We start from the raw sequence: 27,996 nt of genomic DNA, 5'->3' as shown, positions 1-27,996 counted from the left end.
GCTCACCGAATGCCAATAGTGCCCCATGGTCATGTAGCAACCAAACATCCTGGTAGTTGAGAACCATGTCCCTCACAGCTGTAACATTCTGTAATGCTGACTCCCTTGTTGTTACCATCTATTAACCTCACAGGGCTTACAGGAAGGAGCACTAAACAAAGAGTTTAGTGCTCAAAAGGTCAGAGATAAAGAGTCTGTCCTGCCCCTAACTTTATGACTTGAGCACATCACTGCTCCATCTCAGCTTCTTCATCTGAATAATAGGACAGAGATTATATTTTGAGGGCTCTGTGACCCTTTCAAAACTCTACAAATAAACGATTCTGTGACACTCCCTGCCTCCCTCAGTCTCTATTAGAGACTTGACAACATGGATCTCTACAAACAGAACAACTCTAGGCCACAGTAAGAAGGGCCTGGCCAAGAGCAAGGCCACCCCAGCTCCCCGAGTGAGGCCTCTCAGGAAGGGTATGGGATGCTGCACAGACTGGAGGCATTCCTATTCCATTTTTAATGTTTACCAAGTTTAACAAAGCTGTAAACTTGGAGCAGGTGGCTTGCACTCCAACAGCTGCCCACAAATATTTGTGCTTTAATTATTCACTGTTTCACTGCAACCTTGGTGGCTTGCATTTGGCTTCCAATTGTATTTGCAATGGGAGCAAAAAACAATCTGGGAAGTCACTTATTGAGTCTCTTTAGCCCACGCTAGATCTTCATTTTCAGTCTCGGTTCACATGCTGGCTCTTTTTTCTGGCTACATGTACATTGCGTCTGCTTTTCTTTCTTCCCAGTCCTACCTATGTCAGCAGGACTCTATTGAGTATTTTATCCCCTTTCTCTTCACTTCTGAGTAGTTCATGATGAGTGTGCTGAATTCCTGGCCTTCATCCTAGGCAGGAGACCTGGTTCTGGTCCCTGCTTTACCACTAAATAATCATATGACCTGGGAAAATTATTTTATCCTAATCCTTTGGCCTCAGTTTCCTAATCTTCAGATTTCAAGGGTTGTTGTACATGTGGTAAGGTCCTGTGCAGCTTGAAAACTCTCATCCTGGGTGTGATTTTCTGAGGATCATGAGTGCATTTAAATCTCCTGCTGCCATTAAATAATGATCTGCAAAGCCATTTCTGACAGAAGGGCTGACTCTGCAGCAGTGATTAGGGTCCTCTGGTTAGGGTCCTCTGGAACCGAAGAGCTTAGGAGCTGAGCCTGCCCAGTGTCAGGAAGACTGTGTGCACTGTGTGGAGGGGACTGGCCAAATGCTTTAGTCTAACAAGCCAAGGTGTCCATCCCTGCTCTGTTACTTGCTGGCTGTGTGTCTTTAGGCAAGTTATGTCATCTCTGTGAGCGTCAGTTTCCTCATCTGTGAAACCTCTTTTGTGGAGCAAAGTAAATGAGGTAATCTGTGTAAAGTTCCTGACACATAGTAAATGCTCAATAAATGTCCATTGCCTTCCTTTTCCTCAACTCAGAAATCTGGCTGGTTGAGAAAGAGGAAGGATACAATTGCTTTCCCTAAGAATGTTCTTCCAAAGAGGAATGTTTTCAGACTTTTAAGATAATGTGTTGACAAGACATTTGTTAGGATTATGATAAAAAGTCATGCTAAGAATTACAAAAAAGCAAAAGGATGAAACAGAAGATGATAGTCAAGGGTAGCATTTTTTAATGAGCTTATTTTCCCTCCAACCAAGGATGCAGGCAGGACTCTAAACCTATTTGCCCCACCCCTATGTCCCTGCCTCCAAGATGATTCCCCTGCTGTTTGGAGCTGGCCATACCTTAACCCCTGTCTTTCTATACCTATCCTTAAGGGTGACTGAAGGGACTGACTCCCACTAGCTAGCGATATGTCATATGTTCAACTTTTGCCATCACCATAATAGTGAGGAGTTGTGTTACAACTTTGTTAAGAATGTAGGAAACCAGCCAGGCACAGTGGCTCACATCTGTAATCCCAACACTTTGGGAGGCTGAGGCGGGGGAATTACTTGAGGTCAGGAGTTTGAGACGAGCCTGGCCAACATGGTGAAACCCCTTCTGTACAAAAAAAAAAAAAAAATTAGCCAGGTGTGGTGGTGAGCACCTGTAATTCCAGCTACTTGGGAGCCCGAGGCAGGAGAATCGCTTGAACCTGGGAGGCAGAGGTTGCAGTAAGCCAAGATCACACCACTGCACTCCAGCCTGGGCAACAGAGCAAGACTCTGTCTCAAAAAAAAAAAAATGTAGGAGAGGGACAAGGACAAAGAGAATTTCATTCTACAGGGATCCTTAAGAAGGATTTGGTAACACCCACTGAGCTCAAATAATAATGTCAGGTAATTGGAAGAACATTGGAACTGGAATTAGAAGGTGAGGATCTGAATTCAGATGCTACCATTTATCTTTGTGATCAAACCTGAGCTTCCTTAACTGTCAAATGGGATTATTATGAGACTCAATTTGGAAAATATGGTTGAAATAAAGCCTTCCACAAACCCATGCATATGCATACATCTATAAATATAAATACAGATACACACATAACGATTTTACATATGTTGGATTAGAGAGTTTTGGATTGGAATTCAAGGGAACTGGATTCCAGCCCCTGATCCTGCCACTAATTCACTGTGAAATGTTGGGCCCTTCATTCTTCTGAGTCTGTTCTGCCTATAAATTACTGCCAATTTAACACCTCTCCTATTCTTGACCTCATTGGCTCGACTCTGGGCTGTGCCATGGTGGACTGTAAGCTTCCAGACAGGGACTGTCATGTACATGTTCAAGACCACATCTAGTGCTCTGCTCAGCAACTACTAAAGAGCTGAGTGGTCTGTGATGGGGGTCTCACAGGAAGGGTGTGGTTTCAGTGAAGCAGACTGTGCAGAAAGGGATGAAAGAAAATGCTAGGAAGTGATTTCAGCCTTTGGTGTCTCTTTCTCTCTTTTATAAGCCTCTGGGGCCAGACTCTGTGTTCTGTGTCTGCTAGTTCTTGCTACAGCTTAAAGCCATATTAGCTCAGAAGGGGATAGAAAGTTCTGGGAGCAGGAGAATGTGTAACTGCTCCTGTCTGGAGGAACCAGGAAGAGGATATAGAGCAAGTCAGTGCCCCCCACCCCAATTCAAGCCACCAGTTGGGTATTCTGGTCTAGTGTTTCAGGAGTAGGGAGAGGCCAGAAGACTTCTTTGATTGCTCGAGGACATGGGGTAATTCTCATTCTCTTAGAATTGCCACTGGGCCTGGGAAGATTTGAAATCTCTGAAAGGGCAACTCTATGTGAACTCAGAGCTAAGGTATGTCAAGTATCACACAGGAAGCACCCTTGGGGTCACTATTTATGTATGGTCTAGGCAACCACCTTCACAAGAAGATTCTTGTTTCCCATCTCAGTGAATGAACCAATCGTAAGACCCCCCTACTCCAGTCCCAACTCCTTATATAAGAGACTGTTCTTATTCTAGGAACCAGACAAAAAGTAGGTGCTCTCTAGCCCATAGGACAGAAGTTTTAGAAAATTGCAGTGTGTACAAACAAGAGTATTCTGCATCTGGAATACACATTCTTCAGGGAATAGCTGAAGGAAATGGGGAAATTTAGTTCAGAGGAGAAAAGTAAGGTAAGTCATGAGGACTTTCTTCAGAGGACTGCCAAGTGAAATTAAACAGATTTGGCCTAGAATACTCCAAAATGACAGAAAACCAAGGAGTGCAATTTAAAAGAGATAGATTTCACTTCAAAATGAGCTCGTTTTCCAAAGGCTTGCCTGGTCTGACCGAGGTCAGGATAGGCTTTCTCAGGAGGTAGCCTATTAATCAGAGTGTGAGCAGCCATCTCAGAGGTGCTCTAGGATTCCTTCCTCAGTCGGGGGTTGGACAAGAGATTATAGCTTCCCTTTGAGCTCTGAAATTCTATTCTCTTCTGGTCCCCATTCCCCCTACTTCCTCTTCACTTTTGGAGCCTGTGTTCTCAGTGGTCACCAGCAAAGTCAAGCCACTAAGAGGCCACACAAAGAGGCTCTATGACTAGAGGAAGTGGTGGCAGTAGCTGGCTAGTTTTGTTTTCCAGAAAAAATCCAGCTGTGGGTCCCTCCCTTGTCATGTTCCCTGGTTTCTCACCTTTCTCAGAAGAAGATGGCCCCATTCACATCCAGAACAATAGTTCCCATTCTGGATAAGTCAGAGGAGATTTTGGGGGCATCTGCAAAATACAGAATCTACCCATTGCCTTGTGTGATCACAAAGCAATAACCACTGTCCTCTAGGGCAGTGGTCCCCAACTGTTTTAGCACCAGGGACTGGTTTCATGGAAGACAGTTTTTCCACAGACTGTCGGGGGGTTGGGGGTGGTTTGGGAATGAAACTGTTCCACCTCAGATCATTAGGCATTAGATTCTCATAAGGAGTGTGCAAGCTAGATCCCTTGCATGTGCAGTTCACAATAGGGTTCACACTCCTATGAGAATCTGATGATGCTGCTGGTCTGACAGGAGGTGGAGCTCAGGTGGTAATGCTCACCCACCACTCACCTTTTACTGTGCAGCCCAGTTCCTAACAGGATTGGTCCATGGCCCAGGGGTTAGGGAGCCCTGCTCTAGGGAATCATTTGTACCTGATAAATATCTCCAGTGTCTCTCAACAAACAGAGAAGCAACATGAAGTTTGGCCTCACAAGCCAACTGACATCTAAAATCGAAAGGACTTACCTTTCCAGAGAAAAAGAAAACCAAAAACAGGTGTTAGGTCAGATCCCAGTGTTCTCCCTTATGTGCCTTGTTCAATTCCATTTGGAGGCAAAATACTCCAAAAATTAGGAAAGAGGGAAGCAACTTTCATCACATTGGCTGTTCTGTTCTGACACACTGACCTGAGGGAACAAGCAGATGCTAAGAATCCTGAGGTGGAGTGACACTGGGAGGTGATCTGGCTCTCTCCCCCAGCCTTCAGTCTGTGGCCAAGCCATCTGGACCAGAGGATGCCCCACATTTAAAGACCTCTCAGAAAGGAGTGACCACAATTTCAATCCTGTCTGAACACTTAATTGTATAAGAACACTGGGGCCCACTGTACCTATGGCTGCAACTTTATAGATAATGAAAAACTTTAATAGCCATTATCTCATTTAACCTTCTGACAGAACCATGAAGCATATAGAATAATTCCTGCCTCCCTTCCATTTTAGAGTTGAAGACACTGAGTCTTAAAGTATTAAGTGACTTATTCAAGTGTCACACAACTAGTAAGTGACAAAGCTAGAAGTCCCTAGGATCCAGTTCCCCTGACCCTTACTCTAGTGCACTTTTTTCAACAATGTGCTACACCAACAGTCCAGTACTATAAAATTACAATTACATAAGTTGGATATACATATGGATAACTGGACTCTGTCATGATATTGTCTGGGTTCATTTCATCGTAGGCCCCTTATAGAATGAATATATTTGAAGAGTATTAGGTTACCCAGAAGTTTTCTCCTTCAGGCTAATTCACGCCAGTTTCATTAACTTTTCTTCACAAGTCCGGAATTCAGACCGCCCCCCCACCTTTTTTTTTAGACAGACTCCCACCCTGTCACCCAGGCTGGAGTGCAGTGGTGTGATCTCAGCTCACTGCAACCTCTGCCCCCCAGGTTCAAGCTATTCTCCCGTCTCAACCTCCCGAGCAGTTGGGACTGCAGGCATGCACCACCACGCCCAGCTAATTTTAGTATTTTTAGTAAAGATGAGGTTCCACCGTGTTGGCCAGGCTGGTCTCAAACTCCTGACCTCAGGTGAGCCACCTGCCGCAGCCTCCCAAAGTGCTGGATTACAAGCATGAGTCACCATGCCTGGCGTCAGACCCTTTTTTTTTTCTTTTTCTTTTTTATTATTATTATACTTTAAGTTTTAGGGTACATGTGCACAATGTGCAGGTTAGTTACATATGTATACATGTGCCGTGCTGGTGTGCTGCACCCACCAACTCGTCATTTAGCATTAGGTATATCTCCTAATGCTATCCCTCCCCTCCCCCCACCCCACAACAGTCCCCAGAGTGTGATGTTCCCCTTCCTGTGTCCATGTGTTCTCATTGTTCAATTCCCATCTATGAGTGAGAATATGTGGTGTTTGGTTTTTTGTCCTTGCGATAGTTTACTGAGAATGATGATTTCCAATTTCATCCATGTCCCTACAAAGGACATGAACTCATCATTTTTTATGGCTGCATAGTATTCCATGGTGCATATGTGCCACATTTTCTTAATCCAGTCTATCATTGTTGGACATTTGAGTTGGTTCCAAGTCTTTGCTATTGTGAATAGTGCCGCAATAAACATACGTGTGCATGTGTCTTTATAGCAGCATGATTTATAGTCCTTTGGGTATATACCCAGTAATGGGATGGCTGGGTCAAATGGTATTTCTAGTTCTAGATCCCTGAGGAATCGCCACACTGACTTCCACAATGGTTGAACTAGTTGACAGTCCCACCAACAGTGTAAAAGTGCTCAGACCCTTTTAAAAGTTCTTCTCAGAGCTACTTCTAAGACTGTCTCCCAATCACAGAATTCTAGTAAAAGCACATTTTTTTTCCCAGAAAAAGTGGGGAATTCCCTTCTGTTTTTATTATGCTCTTCTCAAACAAAGGGATTATTAAAAACCAGCAATGACTCTAGATCTGTTTAATTTGAGGTATATAAAAATCTATATCAATAGGTTATATTCCCGCCCCATATACACAGGCACCTTCAACTCCCTCACACCTAACGGAGCCCATTCTCAGAGGTATATTTCTGAGGGAAAGATGCCAACAAGGGAGGCTTCCCAAGGAAACTGGAAAGTATATCTCTTCATCCATTCACCAGTTTTATTGATCCTACTTTGTGTCAGACATAACTTCTTCCTCTTCAGTGATCTAATTTGCAATGACTAACTAAAATTTTAAAAGAATTATGGTCCCGGGCTGGGCGCGGTGGCTCACGCCTGTAATCCCAGCATTTTGGGAGGCCAAGGCGGGGGGATCACAAGGTCAGGAGATCAAGACCATCCTGGCTAACACGGTGAAACCCCGTCTCTACTAAAAATACAAAAAAAAATTAGCCGGGCATGGTGGCGGGTGCCTGTAGTTCCAGCTACTCGGGAGGATGAGGCAGGAGAATGGCATGAACTCAGGAGGCGGAGGTTGCAGTGAGCTGAGACCACGCCACTGCACTCCAGCCTGGGCGACAGAGCGAGACTCCGTCTCAAAAAAAAAAAAAAAAAAAAAAAAAGAATTGTGGTCCCATAACTGTAAGGGCTCAAGAGTTCCAAGTAGACAAATTAGGGGGAAATTCTGAATGTAAAGTTCAATGTGAATGTTTCGGATCAGAATGTCCCTTGATCTTTCTGTTGCTAGGCCATATCCTCACCTGGCTTTCAAGAGCTATTTAATGTGGGGTGTTTTGGGGTTGTTGGGGAGGGGATTCTGAGATGAATCTCAGAATCTCCTAAAGGAGCTCAGAAGAATCTCCTAAAGGAGCTCATCTCTGTCACTAGAAACAAACAACTAACAGGAAGCAGCCTGTGGGTGGTGCCATAAATAGACATGTAAAGTATTTCTGCTTTGGGGCTAATAGGTTCCATATTAATGTTTAAATTTCAGATCTGCATGAGCCTCTCCTTTAGCTGAAAAAAATCTCAAGGCTCCTATGAACCAAAAATCTTATTGCCTATTCTGTGAAGAAATGCACATCTTTTTTTTTTCCTTTTTCCACATACTGCTCATTTTTTCCATCTCTCTGGGATATAACTTTTGCTTTGATTTCACCCTCATTAAAACCTATATCAAAGAAAAACATTGGCATCTAACTGCATGCCTTTAGAGAGGTGTCATTTGATGTTAACCAAACAGAATGGTTCTGAAAATACTCAAGTAACTCCCAGGTGCTAAGACTTTAAAAATATCTTCGTGTCCCTGTTGGAACAGACCAGACCATATTATGATATTTCATCTCTGGATTCAGAGCTTGGCTAATGTGAAAAATCCTGAGGGGTGAACTGGCCACCCACCTGACCCGCCACAATCTCTCACTAATGATACCTGAAAGCACCATGTTTAGTTTCTGGACACAGAGAGATCAGGTAAAAGAAGCTTTGGGAAAAACCTTAACCCCATTAATTCAATACCACGACTCAGACACTCAAAAACAAAATATGAAGACTTGTTTCTGGGACCAGTAGGCCATTTGTCCATTTATCCCAGCAGACTCAAGACATCTAAGTATTTTAGTTCTACACTGCTGATATTATTTGGTACCTACATTTTTTGAACTCTGGTCAACCAGATGTACTCCCTGCAGGTTTCCATTATCTTCACTTGTCTGGGATCATTTAAATTAGTTTCTTTCAAAAATAAACCATTCTATGAAAGTTCTGTAGTTAGTAAAAGATGACTTTATAAAGGAAAAATTTCAAAGAACTCATACGGGTCAAGAGGTTTCTTCTATAACATCCCCGACAAAAAGCTTTTCAGTTTCTGTTTGATGGGATGGCTCGTCTCAGGAATTGGCTCATGCTAGGACTAGACAGCTCTGATTGTAGGAAAGAGCCTCCATGTATTAGGCCAAAGGTGTTTTCTTGCCCTTTCTACTCTTGCTTTGGAAAAAGTAAGAAGAGAAAATCTATATCTTCTTCTTTATCAGTTTTTCTATATATCTACCCTAAAAGCTCTAGTCTCCAAGCTAAACACTCTCAGATCCTTCAACCATTCCTCAAATGACCTGGTGTTCAGATTGCTCACCTTAGAATCCACTGAGTTTTAGAATTTTATCTCACAGGATTAACCTTTCAATTTTCTCTTTCTCTCTTTCTTTCTTTCTCTCTCTCTCTCTCTCTTTCTTTCTCTTTTTCTGCCTTCTTTTTTTTTTTTTGAGACAGAGTCTCACTCTGTCACCCAGGCTGGAGTGCAGTGGTGCAATCTCGGCTCACTGCAACCTCCACCTCCCTGGTTCAAGGGATTCTCCTGCCTCAGCCTCCTGAGTAGCTGGGACTACAGGTGCGTGTCACCAAACCCGGCTAATTTTTGTATTTTTAGTAGAGACGGGGTTTCACCATGTTGGTCAGGCTGGTCTCAAACTCCTGACCTCAGGTGATCCACCCATCTCGGCCTCCCAGAGTGCTAGGACTATAGACATGAGCCACCGCGCCTGACCACCTTTCAATTTTCTTACCTCATCCAAACTTAGTTGAAGAGGTCTGAGATGGAGGAGGAAATATGAACATTTTGTTATTACAATTCACCTCACTAACACAATATAGTAACATTTTTTACATCTTTGCCAACTCCATAATAAAAAAAGTATTCTTATGTTAATTTCTATTCTTTGAGCATTAATGAGCCTGAAGATTTTTCATATGTTAGTATTGTATTGCTTTTATGAATTTTCTATGTCCTTTGCTATTTTTCTGTTGGGGTATTAGTCTGTTTTATTAAGTTTGCTCTAATACAGGTATAAGGCAATTTCCTCCATTGCTATCTATGTATTGAAATATTTTCTCTAGTATTTTATTTGCTATTTTTCTAACTATTAGAAAGAGTATTATCTTGACATACAGAAATATTCCCTTTTATATAGTTAAATATGTTTACCTTTCTTCCATTCTACTTATATGTGTATGAATTTACATTCTTGAAATCAGATCAATATGCATCTTTATTTTCTTCCAGATTCTTTTTTGTTTCACTTGTATTCATTTCTTTGATTCACTCGGAATCTGTTTTGATGCATGGTGAAAGGTAAGGAGCCTCAGTGCCTATAACGTTCAGGCTGAGAGCATGTGAGGAAAGCTGTTAACCCCTGCAGGGCTTCAGATGTTAAAATATCAGGAAAAAATAGGATAATTTTTTACAAAGCAAGACTTAGAATGAGACATCTTTGACCTGGAGCAAAAGGCCCCCCTGGTGCAGATCAACCACATCAGCTGCAGCCCTTTTGAAAGGCCATTCAGAGCCCCTCAGCAGGAAAGACAAGCTGCAGAGGCTGAGAGCACCGAATGGCAAGAAAGTGCCTGGGATCAGGGAGATTTACGAGCTGGCTGTGAGTTAACAGGAAAGTGGTACTTACTCTAAACACTAGCATTCAGGTTAGTGCCCCAGTTCAGAAAGGCCGAAATAGACACTGTAAAAAGCGGAAATATAAATATATATGTAAGAGTATATATATATATATTTTTATAAAAATACTTAAGGTTCTGAGGCATTATATAGAAAAAAAGAAAGAGAAGTAAATATGTAGAGAAATGAGCCTCACAAATCTTGTTAATGCAAGCTTACTCATTGAAACCCAGAGGAGTTTGGATTCTTTTAGCCCTTCTGCTAATTTAAGAGATAGTAGCTATAACCAATGTTAGCTACATAAATAAGTATATACATATCTGAAAACAACAGTGAGGATACTGAATGACACATTCTTCATTCCCTTAGTTCCTCTTGCCTGAAGAGAATTTGAACCACTCTTTGTCTATAAGGAGCTCTCTGCAACACAGTCTAGAACTTGAGAGAAATCTGAATGATTTTATAGAAACTGACTTTCAAGAAAAGAAAAAAGTTGTTCTTTTCAGTGTTCAAGAAACACAGAGTTGGCTCTCAGCGCTGATGCTTCATCTGATTTGTTTCCTAAGTCATCCTGTAAAGTGCTACACATGAACATCTCTGGTACACACCGAGGAGCATAATCATCCCACCAAGGTACAAGCGGGAGGGGGCAAGACATTCAGCGAAGCAGTTCCAATGAAATAGCAAAAATGCTCCCTTCAGTCTATGGAGCAAAAAACTTGTCTTTGGAAAGTTCACATCTTCCTTTTAGGTTAAAAAAAAATGTAGCCTCCTGACATGGCACTCAAAAAGTAAGAAAATCTCTTTTTATTCGAAATAAATTCAGAATGTAACGGTTAGAAAGATATCTGAGTCCCCTCCACCCCCAGCTACAAACATATCCCCGCCCCTTCTTCTACCCGTGGTGTTCAACCTTGGCTGCACTTCCAACTACCTGGGGAGCTTTAAAAACCCCAATGCCCAAGCCACACCCCAGCCAATTAAACCAAAATCTTTGGATTGGGACCAAGGCATCAGTAGTTGTTGAAGCTCCCCAGGTGATTCAAATATGTGGTCAAGGTTGAGAACCACTGTCCCTCTATAAACTGCTAGAACAAGATCCCAGATGATTTGTATCTTCGATTTTTCCCAGATTATATTCTTCATTCAGGCGCTATGCCATTTTGCCAAAGGTGTGAACATGCCATGAGCCCCTGGGAGTTCTCTGTGACTGAGTGGAAGGATGAGTGCTGGCTTCTCAAAGGCTTTATTGTTTGTTTTGTTTTAGCTCCCAGATTACTAATGTGGAGATCACTGTGCCGATTAGAGGATTATGAAATGCTTTTATGTTTTACAGCGACTTAATATCTGAAACCAAGATGTTTAGGAATCTAGGCTTTTCACTGTTATTTTCCAAGAGTTTTTTGTTTGTTCTCAGATCCAGAATATATTTTCCTCCAGTTCACTCCCAGCAGCTGGAAACTCTCTGCGTAGCTGTCCATTAAGGCTGTGGTCTCCCCCCTTCACCTCCACTCACTTAGGGACCCTCGTTGTAGGCAGGGATTTCCATTCTGTCCCAGATGACCTAGACGAAACACCTGTAAATGGGCAAGTTAGGGTAGAGCTAACATATTTCTAAACAGTTGATTCTAAAGTGAGAGAGCAGCAGAATATGTGGGCAGTTCTGGCTGACTGAGAAGAAATGGCCCTTGTCTTCTTCTTCCCCTGCACCTTCCAGAGGCTGTGATGAAGAAATGTAAGCCTTAAGGAACTGAAAGTTCTAATCCAGCTTATCCCTATAGTGGGGCCTGGGCCCTGAATTGGTGTTTCTTTGGCTGCTAAGCATCAGGAAGCCCAGGGCAGGATGTGGCTCATTCCAGACAAGGGGCCTGGAGCATTAAACTGTGGACCCACTGCCAAACACCAGCAATACCCGTGCAGACTAGCCTTCCCTGCTTTCCCTTGCAACAGTGATTCAGAGTCATCCCACACTTTGCACTTGGATATCTGTGGGATCTGGAACAGAGCCTGTACCACCTGAGACATCTTTTTTCCCTTTTGAGATTATACCAGTACACCTGATGTCATGGGGAATACTTTGTCAAAAGTTAATAAAACAGGTATTTATCACCTTAACATGTGTGTTAAACATAACTAAACATGTTATGTTTAAAACGTGTGTTAACATGTGTGCATAAACACACACACACACACCTGCCTTCCTACCTGTCTTCATTCCACCTGTAGACTGCTGTAAAGGGGATGCTTTGTACCCCCACATTGTCTCCTCCAGCTCCACACAATTAGGGCTGGGGAAACCTGGTCCCTCTCCACAGAGGATACCTTAACTCAGAGACAAAACAGACCACCTAAGGGTAAATATAGGAGATGGGATTATGAGAAAGAGAGAGATTAATTCTGACTTGGGAATCTGAAAAATCTCAGGGCTGAAGGCCATGGAGCTGGAGCTGGAAGGATGTGCCATACTTCTAGGAAAGGCTGTAGGAAAGGCAACTTCCAGCAACAGGATGAGCTCACTAAAGGTTTGGAAGTACAGAAGTTCAAGGCTCATTTTGTTTGGGAGGTGGCAAATCATCTCATGTGACTGGAATACAGGATGCTTTGTGGGGCAAAGGGAAAGGCCACAAACACATAATAAGCCCAGACTGCAGAAGGCCTTGAAATCCAGGCTAAGTCTGATTTTCCTCCCTTCCTGCTCTTTGTGTAATATGTTTATTATGGTGTGTCTGCTCAGACATTTGCATATTTCAGTGTTTTCTTAGAAGACAAGGAGTAAGTCTATTGTAATTTAATTGGTACAATGAAAAGAACGATGGAACTATGAATAATGCCCCTTAAACACTACTTGTAAATGTTGATGATGATGGCACCAATTCTTTACAGTGGTAGGGGGACATAGTTAACCACATGCTGAAGTTTCCATGGTTTTTATAGCTGGTTCCTATTGTGTCCTGTGGTTTGAGTGTGATATGCCTATGACATGGAGCTTTGAGATGGCTGCAGGATCAGATTTTCTTTCCAAACTTCCCCCAGATGATTCCCTCATCTGCTGGGAGTTAACAATATCAGTATAAATCCAGATTCCTTAGTCAGGCTCTCATCTTGTCTGCCAAGTGTGCGAAGTTATTTTAAGCCATTAGAAGCACATGGTAGAGTCCATTATGGATTGGATCACTATTACACAGACTTGGATAGAATACAGATCAAATCCTGACCCCCAAACCACACTACATCCAGGAAAAGCCTATATCCCTAACAACTTGCCTATAAAACCCCCAGCTCTGCTTGTATAAAGGGTCCTGGTATTTTCTCTGGTCATGATACAGAAGCTAGATCAAAACTGCTCACCATTTCAGCATGTCCCTCAGAGGGTAGGATGGAGGGCAAATAAACTTCTCAGCCTCAAAATGTCTTAGGGACAAGGAACTCCAAATAGGGTATGGGCTGTTGGAAGGGCAAAGGAACAGGACACTATTTTCCCCATTTTCTCTCTCTATCCCTTACAGTCCTCTCTGTTAACAACAGTAGAGGAAGAGATTGGAACATACAGCCAGGCATGACTCCTAGAGCGGTTGATTGAGTAGAACTCAACAAGTATTAACTAAACAGCTATCATGGACAAGAAGGCACTGAGCCGCATACTATTGAAAATCGAGAAATGAAAAGTCAGTAGCAGACAAAATGACCCAAGCACACAGATAAAATAAGCCTGAGAGGGACACTAAAAGGGAGATGCAGATAATGTGCCGCTCTCCCAGCTTGTTATCAGGTGAGGTCCCAAGTAGGAGGCTACCTCTGACAGGGCCTGGAGGGAAGAACAGGCTTTTGAGAGATTCCACCGGATTCCAGGTAGAGCAAAAAACACATAGAAGAAAAGTTCAGGACACACTTGAAGTAATTGCCCCCGTGACTCCTGAGGAGTGGGAGCACCCCAGAGAGGGTCATGACGGTCTTAGAGCCTTTCCTCCAGCCGGACATGGGGTACCAGGCGACACCACCTGCAGGGGCCACTTCTGAGCAGCCTTCCTCAGCGTGGTAGCCATCACTCAAGGCAATTTCAGACGAACTTCCTGTTCAAGCTGCCCCAGATGCACCGTCTCCCCACCGAGCAGGAAAGGGAAGCAAAGCCCCTCTGTCCTCAAACCTGACTGGGCCTCCTCGGGACTCTAACCTGCCCCTGACCTGGAGAAGGGCAGGGCAGCTGCACATACCAGCTTCCTCGCTCAGCGAGGGGGCCGGGAGCCTGCAAAGCACAAACAGGTGCGGGGCCGACCCGACTGGCGGCCGGGGGCAGCCCGGGGACCCGGAGCCCGGGAGAGCCCAGCGCCGAGTCGTGGCGGGCGCCGCAGACCCCGCACCTGCCCTGGGACCCCCCGTTCTCTGCACGCTGGCCGGGAAGCCGGCACCCCTGCAGGAATTGCAGTCCGGTTTCGCACGTTTCCTTAATATTAGGCCACATTCCAGGTGGGACCCTTGCCAACGGGACCGCAACGAAGTTCTGGTTGGGATTTGATTGATTCTGTGATTTGTTCCTCCGGGAGGCCAAGCGCAGGGCACATCTCCCGGCCTTCCTGAGACTGGAGTGCGGGATTTGGAGGCAGGCGGACGCATTCCGGCTTCCTGGGTGCCACCGCGAAGTCAGACTGTCCTGGCACCATTGTGTAGGACAAGAGTGACCTCTAGTGGCCCCTAGGAAAGCACACTGGAAGAAAGGGAGCTGATAACTCAGGCGCAGGCCCATGCAAACACACAGTCAGACTTATTCTCTCCCCTGCCCCTCCTCCTTTCTCTCCCCCTTCCCTCTCTCCCTCTCTCTCATCATTTAACAATCCAGAAACTGAGACCAGAAGCGGCTGGTCACATACCTAGACCTGCACATTTCATGTCCCAAGCCTGGACTAAAACGGGTTTCTGGCCTTCCTGTCCAGTGTCTTTCCTTCTAGGTAGTAGTTCTTTTGCCCACGTGTTTATATCCAATGTGTCTTTTATTGACGCCTCCTGTGTGAGTGGGCGGACAGAAGAGTGACGGATGAGTAAGACACATGGGCTTCCAATCTAGTGGAGAGACTGACAAGCAGTCAGCTCAGCGGTCACAATACTGTGTGACAGGAGCTGAGATCCAAGAAGTACTGGGTCCTGTGGGAGCACCCCTGACTTGAAGGACAAGTAAGAGTTAGCCAGGAGAAGGAAGCTGGAAGGGAGGAGGAGGGCATATGGAGAAAGGTCCGGGTAGAAGGAAACCGTGTGCAAAACCCCTGTGCTTAGGCCGCGATTAGAGAAATGGCCGTAAAGAATGAAAGGAGGTGGGGGTGGAAGGGAGCTGGAAGGGGCGGGAGCTAGAGTGAGCCTCTTGGCAGTTGGAGAAGTAGATAATAGGGCCTGTGCATGGGGACTTCAGACAATGTTCTAAGATCAGCGGGAAGCCACTGAATATTTAGACAGGTGAATATCATGGTCAGATTTCTGTTTATGCAGGATCACTCTGGGCTTGGCATAAAACTTTGCCTTAGGCTAGCTGTTAGTCATAGGCAACCCAACTGAAAAACGGTTAAGCCAGAAGGGATCTTAGGGTTCATCTGATCTATCACCCCTCACCTTACAGATGGAGAAACTAGTCTCAGAGAAGGCAAATGTTCTGAAGGTGGGTGAGGCAGAACTGATTTTCTTTTCTTTTTTTTTTTTTTTTTTTGAGACGGAGTCTCACTCCGTCGCCTATGCTGGAGTGCAGTGGTGCAATCTCGGCTCACTGCAACCTCCACCTCCCGAGTTCAAGCGATTCTCCTGCCTCAGCCTCCTGAGTAGCTGGGATTACAGGCACCTACCACCACGCCCGGTTAATTTTTGTATTTTTAGTAGAGCCAGGGTTTCACCTTGTTGACCAGGCTGGTCTCGAACTCCTGACTGTGATCTGCCTGCCTCGGCCTCCCAAAGTGCTGGGATTACAGGCGTGAGCCACCGCACCTGGCCAGAACCAATTTTCTTTAAGTCCCTTCACCTCCCACTCAAGGCCCCAAAATATGCTATGCCAGCCTGAACTACACACCAGCTCCCAAGGCTGCTCCTGATAAAACACATAATTCCCCACTAAAGATCCCCTCTTGCCAGACTGTAGTCCAGAAAATTATCTTCAAGCTTTAAAAAGGACATGCTCCCTGACTTACTTCCCTGACACCTCAGAACAGTTGAAACCTTGCTTAAATATCCATGGCTATTGAGAACAGTGATAAGACATGAAGACCAGAGACTGTAGACAGGTGGGCGGAGGGTAGCGGGGGAGTGACCAGGCCAAGGGGCTCCCGTGGAGACCTGGGGAGCAGAGGGCTTGACTCCAAACTGACACTTTGAATCCCATTTTAAATAACATTCAAAATTAATAAAACAAGTTTAGGGATTGGAAAGTAACTCAGACTTTGTAAAAACAGATGGTGATAAAATGCAGTTGTCCTAATATTTGGATAATTTAAATACCCTCAGCAGTTCAGGCAAGCTAGGGAATTAAGAGAAATAGTTCAACCTAGGCTGGATCATTCAGCATTTGATTTAAAAAGTCACGGGCCATTTAGGAGGTCTCAGAATATGATGAAAATATGATAAGGACGGTTTTCAAAGAAAGAAACATAATCCTGGTGAACACCAGCTGGAATTGGAGAAACAACATGAAATAGTAGAAAGAGGTGGTCAGGAAGCCAGAATTTGAGACCTAGCTTAGCCACTTATTAGCCACATGACCTTGCCCAGGCCACTTAACCTGTCTAACCTTGTCCCCATAGTAAAGTTACAATAATAGTAATACTGGCCTATGTATCTCCTGGGGCTCTTTAGCAATCACATGTGACAAGGGAGGCCAGATAGGGCTATGGTTAAGGGTGTCAGTGCAAATCTCAGCTCTACCACTCATTGGCTGTATGGCTTAGGTGAGTTTTAGACCCCTCTAAACTTTGATTTGCTCATCTGTAATACAGGAATGCTAACACCTGCCTCAATTGTTGTAAGGACTAAATGAGATAGTCAAAATAAATCATAGCATAGTGCCTTTTGCATAAATAGTGCTGCATAATTGGTGAATTTTATCATTAATGTGATTATGTTTACAAGCTTACAAGCTGTTCAGTGTATCTAAATGAAAGATTATTGTTATATTTAGCATGATATGACTGCTGGGTAACAAGATAAATATTAAAAGAAAAATATAGGCAGGAAGAATAGAATGGAAGTGATAAAGCACATGGCCCATCTTTATAATGAAGGGACTTTGTGGATAAGGATGTATGAGGACTCAAGGTCTCACAAAACCTTATTCACAAAATTAACTTATGCCCACTTAGCTAAGAGATGGTCGCATAGATCTTTTTTAAGGATGGAAAACACTAGCAATGATCAATGGTCTTATGTCAGGTTGGGATGAGGTATCTAGTGAGTGGCTGAGAGAATCAGTGATAATTCAGATCTTATCTAACATCTCCACAAGCCAGCAAGAGCAATAGTAATTGGCGCATTAATGAAATCTGTAAACACACTCAGCAAACCTCCAGGGAGCCTCTTTAGAGCTGGAGAAACTCAATCCAGGAAGATCAGAAATAATGCAAAAGAGCCTCAAAAGCCCATTCACTTGCTCAGAAAATATTTAGCCCCTACTCTGTGCCAAGCACCTCTTTAGGCATTGAGGATTCATAGCCCAGTGAGGGATCAAACAAGTAACTCACTACAATAAGGGCCACAGTTAGAAATAACTTTGGGTGCTAAGAGAGTCCAGAAGTGGGGCTCCAAACCCAACCTAGGGGTCAGAGAAGGTTCTCCAGAGGAGGCAACACCTACACAGACTCTGCAAGGATCCTTTGCAGTTAGTCTGGCAGAGGAGGACAGCTGGAGGGAGCACCGCACAGAATGATATGACTCGGAAGCAAAACTGCAAGTCATTTTATTTGGTCATGCTAGGGCACGGGGGCTTGGCCTCTTCAAGCATGTGGGTTCCTTTTAAATGTCGACAAATGTCACGGTCTTCCACATTATAGTAATTGTCCTTTCAAAATCTATTTCTTAAAAAGTACATGATACCTCCCTCCCCCCAAAAAAATCTATTGGGAATTGAAGAACAGTTTTAAATGAACTTATGTTTTAATCCCAAAACTGCTGACTAGCATTTACTTTTGAAAAATATTTTCTTTCTTTTTTTTGTGTTTTTTTGAGACAGAGTCTCGCACTGTTGCCCAGGCTGGAGTGCAGTGGTGCAATCTGGCTCACTGCAACCTCTGCATCCCGGATTCAAGCAATTCTTCTGCATCAGCCTCCTGAGTAGCTGGGATTACAGGTGTGCGCCACCACACCCGGCTAATTTTTGTATTTTTAGTAGAGACAGGGTTTCACCATGTTGGTCTGGCTGGTCTCAAACTCCTGACCTCGTGATCCACCCACCTCGGCCTCCCAAAGTGCTGGGATTACAGGCGTGAACCACCACACTCGGCCTGAAAAATGTTTTCTACCTTTTTGTTATTTTGGAGACAGGGTCTCACTGTGTCACCCAGACTGGTGTGTAGTGGCACAGTCTCAGCTTACTGCAGTCTCAATGTCCTGGGCTCAAGCAATCCTCCCACCTCAGCCTCCCAAGTAGTTGGGACTACAGGCATGTGCCACCACACCCATCTAATTTTGTTTATTTTTTTGTAGAGATGGGGGTCTCACTATGTTGCCCAGGCTGGTCTCAAATTCCTGGACTCAAGTGATCCTCCTGCCTCAGCCTCCCAAAGCGCTGGGATTACAGGCATGAGCCACCACACCCAGCCTACTATACTTTTGAATTAACTTGTGTATTTCAATCCCAACAATATCTACTTACATTTTCATTGAGAAATATTTACCTCATCTCTGTGAAAGACATTATTTTTTCATTCGTCATCTTTGTGTATGCATATATTAATGAAATTCTTACAATAACTGGCAACCCCCTACCAATGCCCACTCCCAGAGGTCTGCGATCCACAGTGAGCGTTGGAGGGGGGACTGGCGGGATCTGAGACTGGAGAGGTAGCTGGAGCTGGGTGTCATTGTTCACAATAAAGTGTAAGGGAAGGGGAGTGTTGGCAAGTTTGAAGTGGTGCAGTGACAACAGATAACTGTCAGCAATGTGGCACAGAGATAGGTTAGGAGGCAAGTTCTGAACTAAAAAGATAGCAGTGGATGGAGGAAAAGGAGCAGATTTGAAAAACACTATAAGGTCGAATTATTTTGACTTGGCTACCCTACACATGGGAATTGGGGGAGAAGTCTCAGAAGACTCCAAGCTTTCTGGCTACAGCAATAGGATAAATGGTGGTACCATCACAAAGATAAAAAAAAAAAAGCGGAGATAAGGACAGAGTTTGAGGAGAAGATTTTGAATTTGGACCTAGTGACTTTGAAATTCCTGTGGACAGCCAAGTGGAGATACAGAAGTTCATAGAAAGAATGTAGGTAGGGTAGAGATACAGGCTTAGGGAGCATCAGCATGTGGATAGTGACCGAAGTCAAGGGTGAGAGCAGCAGCAATCTGGGAGGAGTGCAGAGTGTGGGGACAGAAGAGTCCAGGGACAAAACACTAGGAACCCTAGCATCTGAGAAGCAGGCAGAGGGGAATGGCTCCCTCTCAAAAAAACAAAAACAAAAACAAAACACCATCCAGAAATGGAGGAAAACAGAGAGAAATATCATGGGAGCCAAGGGGAGAGAGGGTTTTGAGAATGGAGACTTGAAAAGTGTCAGTACCACAGAGCAGTCAGGTATGATAAGGACCAAAAAGTGCATCTGTCCACAGTGACATTAAAAAGAATAACAACAACAGGTCAGACACGGTGGCTCACGCCTATAATCCCAGCATTTTGGGAGGCCAAGGCGGGTGGATCGCTTGAGGTCAGGAGTTCGAGACCAGCCTGGCCAACATGGTGAAATCCCGTCTCTACTAAAAATACGAAAATTAGCCAGGTGTGGTGGCACATGCCTATAGTCCCAGCTACTTGGGAGGATGAGGCAGGAGAATCATTCGAACCCAGGAGGCAGAGGTTGCAGTGAGCCAAGAATGTACCACTGCACTGCAGCCTGGGCAACAGATCGAGACTCTGTCTCAAAAAAATAAATAAATAAAAATAAAAAGAACAACAACAACAAAAACACCATATCTTAAGTATATGGTTCATTATGCTTTCAAAGCACTTTCATATTTCTTATTTCATTTCTTTGGTGCCTATATAACGTTCTTACAGATGCAAAAGCTATAGGGCAGTGAGGTTAGGGGATTTGCCAAAGCCATCTAGCTAGTTAGCAACTTGGCTCCTGGAATTCGAGATTTCAGTAGAGAATCTTCACCATGCTTCCTGGTTCTACTCTTAGCTTTTTAACCAACCAATAAAGAAACCAGAATAGGGCCTGTTCCAGGACAGCTACTCCTTATTAGTATAGATTTTTAAAGGTTTGCTAATCACACGTTGTTTTGCACTCCCCAGAACCCAAAGATGTCAATACTGTGGGATCATCTGAATCTAAAAGGGCATTACCTAATTCTTCAGAAGATAGGTTTGCACCTAATTCTGTATATGGGAGAAACCATTGAAGGTTTTCTAGCAGAGACCTGATATAAATTTGAGTATGCCTTAGAAAGATTAATCGGTATTATTGAACTTGTGTTTGACTGTGCTTATGTCTGGGTGATAGATATTCATAGCACCTGAAACAAAATAATGAAAATACACTGTGAAGACCCATCTGGGCTTCTTTTGTAACTGAACCACTCTCCACACCCTGCCTTCCACTCCAATGAGTAGGCTGTCTTCACTAGAGAGGGTCACTTCTCATATTTGGAAGCAAAAGCTCCTTGCATATCTGATGCGGTCAACACTGACCTTCAGATCTCAATTCTCCCACCCCCATGCCTTCCAGAGGCAGGCCTCGCTCTCCATATAGGAGCCTCCTACTCACTTATTCACTCAGTCATTCTAGCAAGGGGAGGGGGCCTGCTCCCTCTGGCCTATCAGATCTGGACCTAGCCCAACTTACCCATGTGGGGCCAGGCCTGGATCTCTTCTCTGCCTAGCTCTCCATTGGGAGCAATTTACAACACACTTATCTCTGGGAATTCACTGCTCTATTGGGCATGGGTCTGATTATCTCTCTCTAACGCAGTCTATCATTCATAGCACAGAAGGAACACTAAACAAAGACCTCTATATCAATTTGTAACATTCTATTCTCTTTACAGCTCAGATGATGTCACGGCAATGTTATCACACTGGAGGTTGGGCAAGGCCCAGAAACAGTCATCACTATGCAATGTTGATTTTCTGAGGGTGACTCACAACCTTATTTCTAGCTGGTGGCCTGTTTCTGGCCTTTTCTACTGACCCATAAAACTAAGCTTCCACCTGGGTGCATGGCTGTCAGGAACAGCTGGAACATTATCTGGATTCTGGTACCATAGGTCAAGGATAGGTGGCATTTCCCTCTATCCAGCATAAGATGAGCTGTTTCTCTTTTTTAAGTTTGCTATGTATGTAGTCCCCCTTCTCAGGGTGAAAGTGGCTGGCTATACAGAAAGAATAAAAGCAAGATAGGTGAATTGTGATCACAAATGCCTACTTTATCACCTACTCTGCTGTTTTGCTAAATGGAAACATCTGTTAATATTAAATATGAAAACTCATTCTTTTTTTTTTTTTTTTTTAGGGACAAAGTTTCTCTGTCACCCAGGATGGAGTATAGTGGTGTGATCTTGGCTCACTGCAGCCTCAACCTCCCAGGCTCAAGTGATCCTCCCACTTCAAACTCCTGAGTAGCCACCATGCCAGGCTAATTTTGCTTTTATATTGTTTGTAGAAATGGGGTCTCGCTATGTTGCTCAGGCTAGTCTCAAACTCCTGGACTCAAGCGATCCTCCCTCTTCAGCCTCCCAAAGTGCTGAGATTATAGGCATGAGCCACTGCACCCAGCCAAAACTCATTCTTAAATTAGAAAAAGTAGAGGTGTTACCTATGTCTCTGTCTCCCTTCCGTATAACCTTAGACAAGCAAGGTAATGTCAATTATCTAATCTGTCAAGTAAATTAATGAGATATGAGTTAAATAGATTTCTGAAGTCATCTTAAGCCCATGTATCATTCCACAGGTAAAAACTCTTTAGGTGGAAAAGTCAAACTGAGCTGATATTGTGATTTTTAAAAAATAGGAATGAAACATTCTAGCTTCTGCATCACAGACTTTTCACTTGTCTAAATGTGTCTCTGGAGGTAGACTACCTGGGTTCAAACCCTGGACCTCCAAGCTGTGTGACTTGGGACAAGTCACCTAGCCACTCTAGATAAAATGGGGATAAAGATATTAATAGTTACTTACCTCAGGGGAGTGGGGGGTTGTTGCGATGTTTGAATGAGTTATTAAAGTAAAGCACCTAGGTCAGAATCTAGGGCATAGCCAGTGCCAATAAGTGTCAGCTGTGTGTGTGTATCAGACACTGCCAGGCCATCTGGGGCTAGGCTTTGTTGCAGTGGCTCCCTTATAATGCAATAATGAGTCCCATACTGTTTTTCCTCACTGTAGGTCAGTGCAACTGAATGGCCAGCCCTTAGTGATGGTGGACGACGGGACCCTCCCAGAATTGAAGCCCCGCCCCCTTCGGGCCGGCCGGACATTGGTCATCCCTCCAGTCACCATGGGCTTTTATGTGGTCAAGAATGTCAATGCTTTGGCCTGCCGCTACCGATAAGCTATCCTCACACTCACGGCTACCAGTGGGCCCGCTGGGCTGCTTCCACTCCTCCACTCCAGTAGTATCCTGTTTTCAGACATCCTAGCAACCAGCCCCTGCTGCCCCATCCTGCTGGAATCAACACAGACTTGCTCTCCAAAGAGACTAAATATCATAGCGTGATCTTAGCCTAGGTAGGCCACATCCATCCCAAAGGAAAATGTAGACATCACCTGTACCTATATAAGGATAAAGGCATGTGTATAGAGCAGAATGTTTCCCTTCATGTGCACTATGAAAACAAGCTGACAGCACACTCCCAGGAGAAATGTTTCCAGACAGCTCCCCATGATCCTGTCACACAGCATTATAACCCCAAATCCAAACCTTAGCCTGCTGCTGCTGCTGCCCTCAGAGGAAGATGAGGAAGGAAAAAAACTGGGTGGACCTACAAAAACCCATCCTCTCCCAACTCCTTCTTCTCTGCCTCTTTCTTGCTGCTGCCGGTTTTTGACACATCTCTTTCCATAGGGGAGTAATGGGTGTGTCAGCCCTGGCCTGCTGGGAGAGCTGTTTATGTGATTTCCCGGCTGATGTATGAGCGTGCACATCTGGGTTCCTGACAGTGGCATCCATCACTGGCAGTTCCTCTGGGAAGCGGGTGCTTCAAAAGTAAAATTACAATCACACTCCAGATTTGGTAAGAAGGTTCTATTCCTCTGTGAATCCAGATTCCCCCAGAGTTGTAATGGGAGTCAAGTAACAATATTCATTGAGTGGAGAGCAGCTTATTAGGCACAACAAAAAGTAATCATCATTCTTCATGTTGCTATGAGGGACAGTTTGAGTACAAAGAGAAAGCATACTGAAACATCAGGTACACACACACACCCCAACTGGACAAAGCAAATTAGACCTCTCCAAAATTAAGAGAATATTAGGGGCTCTATAGGGTAAGCCCTTAATTGTTTGGTTAACTCAAATCATTATTTTAAAAAAAGAAGAAAAAGGTGTGAAGCAAGGTCATCACTGGAAGACACAACTGAATCTAACCTTTTTGCCTCTTCCCAAGTAGCCTATTTGAGCTAGAACAAAACTTTGTTAGCCATTTTGGGAGAGAATAGGGAATCTAGAGAATGAAGATCTGGCCAAAACTATGGAATGGTAGGTAGGAAGCTTCTGAGTTGGGCAGGTGTGAAGTGGGGGATGAGGACGTTCTATATGATTCAAGGGGCATGAGGGTCTTTGCCAATGAGCTACAGCTGAAATGACTTTCTTTTCTGTGGATGTGATTTTCTTTCTCAGGATAAATGACAGGAATGATGCTTTTGTTAGAAGGAGGAGAGATTTGACACTGTTCCAAGTGAGACGGTGATACAATTTCTGCTGTTTGTGAAAGGACAGGAATGGGGCGGGGGCAAGGCAGGGTTGCTGAGGGCAGAGACTAGGGAGGCTGCCTAAGATGCACACGGAGTTAAGGATTTGGGCCAAGTCTGCAAAGTGAGAGATGGAAGGGAGATTAGACCAAAGAGGAGGGAGAGAATTCTGAGCTTGGAGAACGGTGGATTTGGGAGAGGGAAGCTGACTACCTAATTCCAGGAAGCGAGGGGACCGGGTTTTGACATGCTTATCATTAAGCACAGGAGGAACGGCATACAGCAGATGTACTACAGCGAGCAAGAAAGGGAGAGCCCGAGGACCAGGCTGCACCAGGTCAGTGGCTGTGCTCAGCATGGAAGCAACTGGAGAGAGAGGGGCAGACCCTGAGACTGCCCTGCAAGGCTGCCCAGAAGGGGCCCGTTTCTCTGGGACCAGGCACCTCCCACTGAGGCTTCAGCTCTGAGAGGGCAGGAAAGTGAAGTACCAAGATGGGGGCGGGGCGGGGGGTAGGAAATAAGAGAAAGAAGAAACAGATTGACAGGCCAAAGTGAGGAAAAGAGAGGAAAAGAGAAATGAGACTAAAAGGTCATTCCCCCAACTGTTAAAAATGTGTGCAGATATCAACTTCTCTTCTACATACTGGTACAGGTGCGACTGCAGGGCCCCCTGATATAACAACAGTAACCAAAGGTCCCTAAGAGCCTGGCCCTGGGGACCTACGGTTTGCTTTGCGTCCTTAGTAACCCCATGATAAAGGGGCTACTACTGTTATCCCCATTTTTCCTACGAGGCATGGAGAGGATCCATGGCTTGCCCAGGGGCACCCGGGGAAATGGGTTGCTGAGCGCGAAATAATCCAGAGCCTGCCCACTCAGCCACAAGGCTCAGCGGCTCCACAGGTCCAGACACCTCCTTCACATCTTTGTAGGTTCTGCTCATTCAGAACAGCCAGAACTCCACTCAAACACACTTTCTGTAAATAAGTGTTGATTTTTTTTTTACTAAACCTTGCAGAATATGGGTAATTCCCGCTTCTTTTATCTTTCTCTGTGTATTAAATGCTGCTCTCATGAGATTTAAGTTTTGTTTATTTTTTAGTTAATAAAAGGAAGAGGGAATTACTGAAATTTATCTCTGGAGTCCTGCAATTCTAACTTTGTAACTGTTTCACAGAAGAAATATGTGCATTGTTCAAAGGATACCAGAAAAACTCACTGTAAAATCACATTCCATAGAAACACCTTGGCTTTTTCCCTTGGAGGGGTGGGGGTTGCTTGTCATAGGGATTCCCCTATCACACTCACCCGCAAAAGACAGCCTGTGGCAAAATGCAGCATCACAATGCACTTCAAGGGAGCAGGTTGCCAGCTGGGAGCAGGGACAAAAGCACAGAAGAGCTCGTGGGGCAGCTGCCCCAGATCAGATATTTCCTTCCTAAAACAAGATGTGGCCATAATAATCTGAGACTTAAAAGCTACTTTATTTTAAACCTAGAATGGGCTGGCAGAAATGCTCATTTGAAAGACTAATAATGCATAATGAAAAGTTTCTGCCTATTGTTGAGCCGGTTTTCTGCTTCTGCCTCTAGGAATGATCTTCTTTCTCATTTCTTATCACAAAGGCTCAGAAGAAATACTCATTGTTATTTGGAGAGAAAGTCCCAATTCTTCTAGTGCCCTGAACAGTGCTGCAGCTGTGGGATTATTAGCATTATCTCTGCTGGAGAAAAGTTTGAAAATACCAGAACTGAGCTACAGTGAGACTAAGGCCTGGGGCTCCCAGAAGCTCAATTCCCAAAAGCCTAGTGGCCCTCTGCAGCCTGACCCTTCCCCAGCAGGGGGGCGGTCCCTAGGCAGGTGGGCTCAAAGCCTTGCACTCTCCAGCAGGGCAGAGGTTGCTGGTGGATGCTGCCTGAAGAGGCTCCCACCTGCTGTCAGCACTGGGAGTCTCTGTGGCCCCCTGGCAGTGAGGACTCGTGTGCTAACCACTTAGCCTCCGGTGGTCATGGCGAGGCCCAGCATCTGCAGGTGTGCTCCACAGGCACTCAAGGCCCCAGTGTCTGGGATGGATGCAGCTGCAGGATTCATCTTGGAAATCCATTGAGAGTAGCTTTATGTTTGAAAACAAAAGGGCAGTGTTGAGTCTCTGCAGAAGCAAAGGTGAACCAGGTGGATCCCTCTGACGATAAAAGCACAAGGGGAAGGGAAGACTAACATTTTGAAATATCAATAGAGCAACCAAAATTAATAGCGCTGTGGCTTGGAAAAGGCAAGAGAAGAAAGGGCATAAACTTTACCTCGCATGGCTTCCTCCACTTCTCCTCTCTCCAGCATTGGCACAACTGCCCCAGCCTGGCCCCTGCTGAGTGCTCGCTTCCACCAACTTACTCTCCACGTCCACAGACTCCCCTCTGCCAGCCACTCTGTGCCCAGCCAGGAGCCCAGGGAAATCTGCTGTATTGAAGTGAAGTTTCCATTTTAGAATTGTTTGTAATCTTTTCTTAGGATATACCAGGATTGAAAAGCAGATAAGAAGTACTCCAAAGAGAGATAGTGCTAAAATGAATTTTATTATTATTATAAGGCCCAAACAACTGGGACATACAGAACCCTTCTCTCTGAGTTCCACTAACCATGGCACAAAGGCTTCTGTGGCTGCCCTTCCTTGATCAAGTGCCTTCTTCTTATCAGACGTGCTATTTTATTGAATGCTCACAGCAGTGCTGGGTGGTGTGGTAAGTGTTCAGACCCAATTATAGATGGGGAGGATTAGAGAAAGAACTTGTCCAAGACCACCCAGAAAAACAGTGTGGCAAAACTAGGAGTTGAACCCAGGTCTGTTAAATTTCAAAGCCTGCTATCCCTACACTGTGCTACCTCTCACCTGACTGATTGTAGCCACCTATTTCTCATCTCTGTATTGCCCACAGCTAGATTCCTTAACATCTCATGTGTGTCCTACAGAGAACCCTAGCAGTGCCTTACCCCCAGTACAACCGCTCTCTGGTTTGAGGATGCCAACTAGAAGCTCTTGTGAGTAGTGAGTAGTAAGTAGTGTTGTGGACAGCCTTTGCTGTAGAACTTTGAGTCCAGGTTCACCTTGGCCCATCAGTGGTCCTCCTGGTCTGTTCCGCTATGATTTTCTTTTTTCTTTTTCTTTTTCTTTTTTTTTTTTGAGATGGAGTCTCCCTCTGTCGCCCAGGTTGGAGTGCAGTGGCACAATCTCGGCTCACTGCAAGCTCCGCCTCCTGGGTTCACGCCATTCTCCTGCCTCAGCCTTCGGAGTAGCTGGGACTACAGGCGTCAGCCACCACACCTGGCTAATTTTTTTGTATTTTTAGTAGAGACGGGGTTTCACCGTGTTAGCCAGGATGGTCTTGATCTCCTGACCTCGTGGTCTGCCCATCTCGGCCTCCCAAAGTGCTGGGACTATAGGCATGAGCCACGGCGCCTGGCCTCCACTATGATTTTCTATAAAGCAGTTTTAAGGACCACTCCCACCATCGCCACCAATCGTAGGTGAGAATCTTCAGTATTCCTAAGGCCTGAGAGGTGAGTGGCAGAGCCAGCCAGCAGCCCGCCCCCGCCCCGCAACACACACACACACAGCTTCTATGAGTGCTGCTCCCTGGCCCCCATGACCCAAAGGTCAAATCCATTAACCATTGCCCTCGGGGTAGTATTTGCAAATACCACTTTAAAAAAAGAAAGTCAAAATCCAGCAAACCAACTGCTTTGGCACCACCTCCTTCCAAACACCAAGGCAGCCCCTGTGAGCGCTGGGAGCATTTTGGAGGAGTTGACCAAGTTCCATATGACTGGCTCATAAGTAAATCCCAGGGTCCCAGGGTCCTATGC

General features: G+C 44.8%; 1 protein-coding gene across 3 annotated transcripts in view; it reads left to right on the top strand.

Moving 5' to 3' along the window:
• The window catches only part of HPSE2 (heparanase 2 (inactive)), a 780,051-nt gene extending 754,776 nt beyond the window's left edge, over nt 1–25,275 (top strand). For 2 of the 3 annotated variants that reach the window (XM_003825451.3, XM_003825450.3), the window contains one exon: nt 22,612–25,275. In XM_003825451.3, the coding sequence (XP_003825499.1) occupies nt 22,612–22,777 (166 nt within the window). In that variant the 3' untranslated portion in view covers nt 22,778–25,275. The remainder of the gene's footprint in view (nt 1–22,611) is intronic. The other variant, XM_055093275.2, reaches the window with a different exon arrangement.
• The last annotated feature ends 2,721 nt before the right edge of the window (nt 25,276–27,996 follow it).

The sequence above is a fragment of the Pan paniscus genome, chromosome 8, assembly GCF_029289425.2.
Source record: "Pan paniscus chromosome 8, NHGRI_mPanPan1-v2.0_pri, whole genome shotgun sequence".
Taxonomy (NCBI): Eukaryota; Metazoa; Chordata; class Mammalia; order Primates; family Hominidae; genus Pan; species Pan paniscus.
The sequence above is the reverse complement of the archived record's forward strand: the minus strand, read 5'-3'. Positions and strand labels throughout refer to the sequence as shown.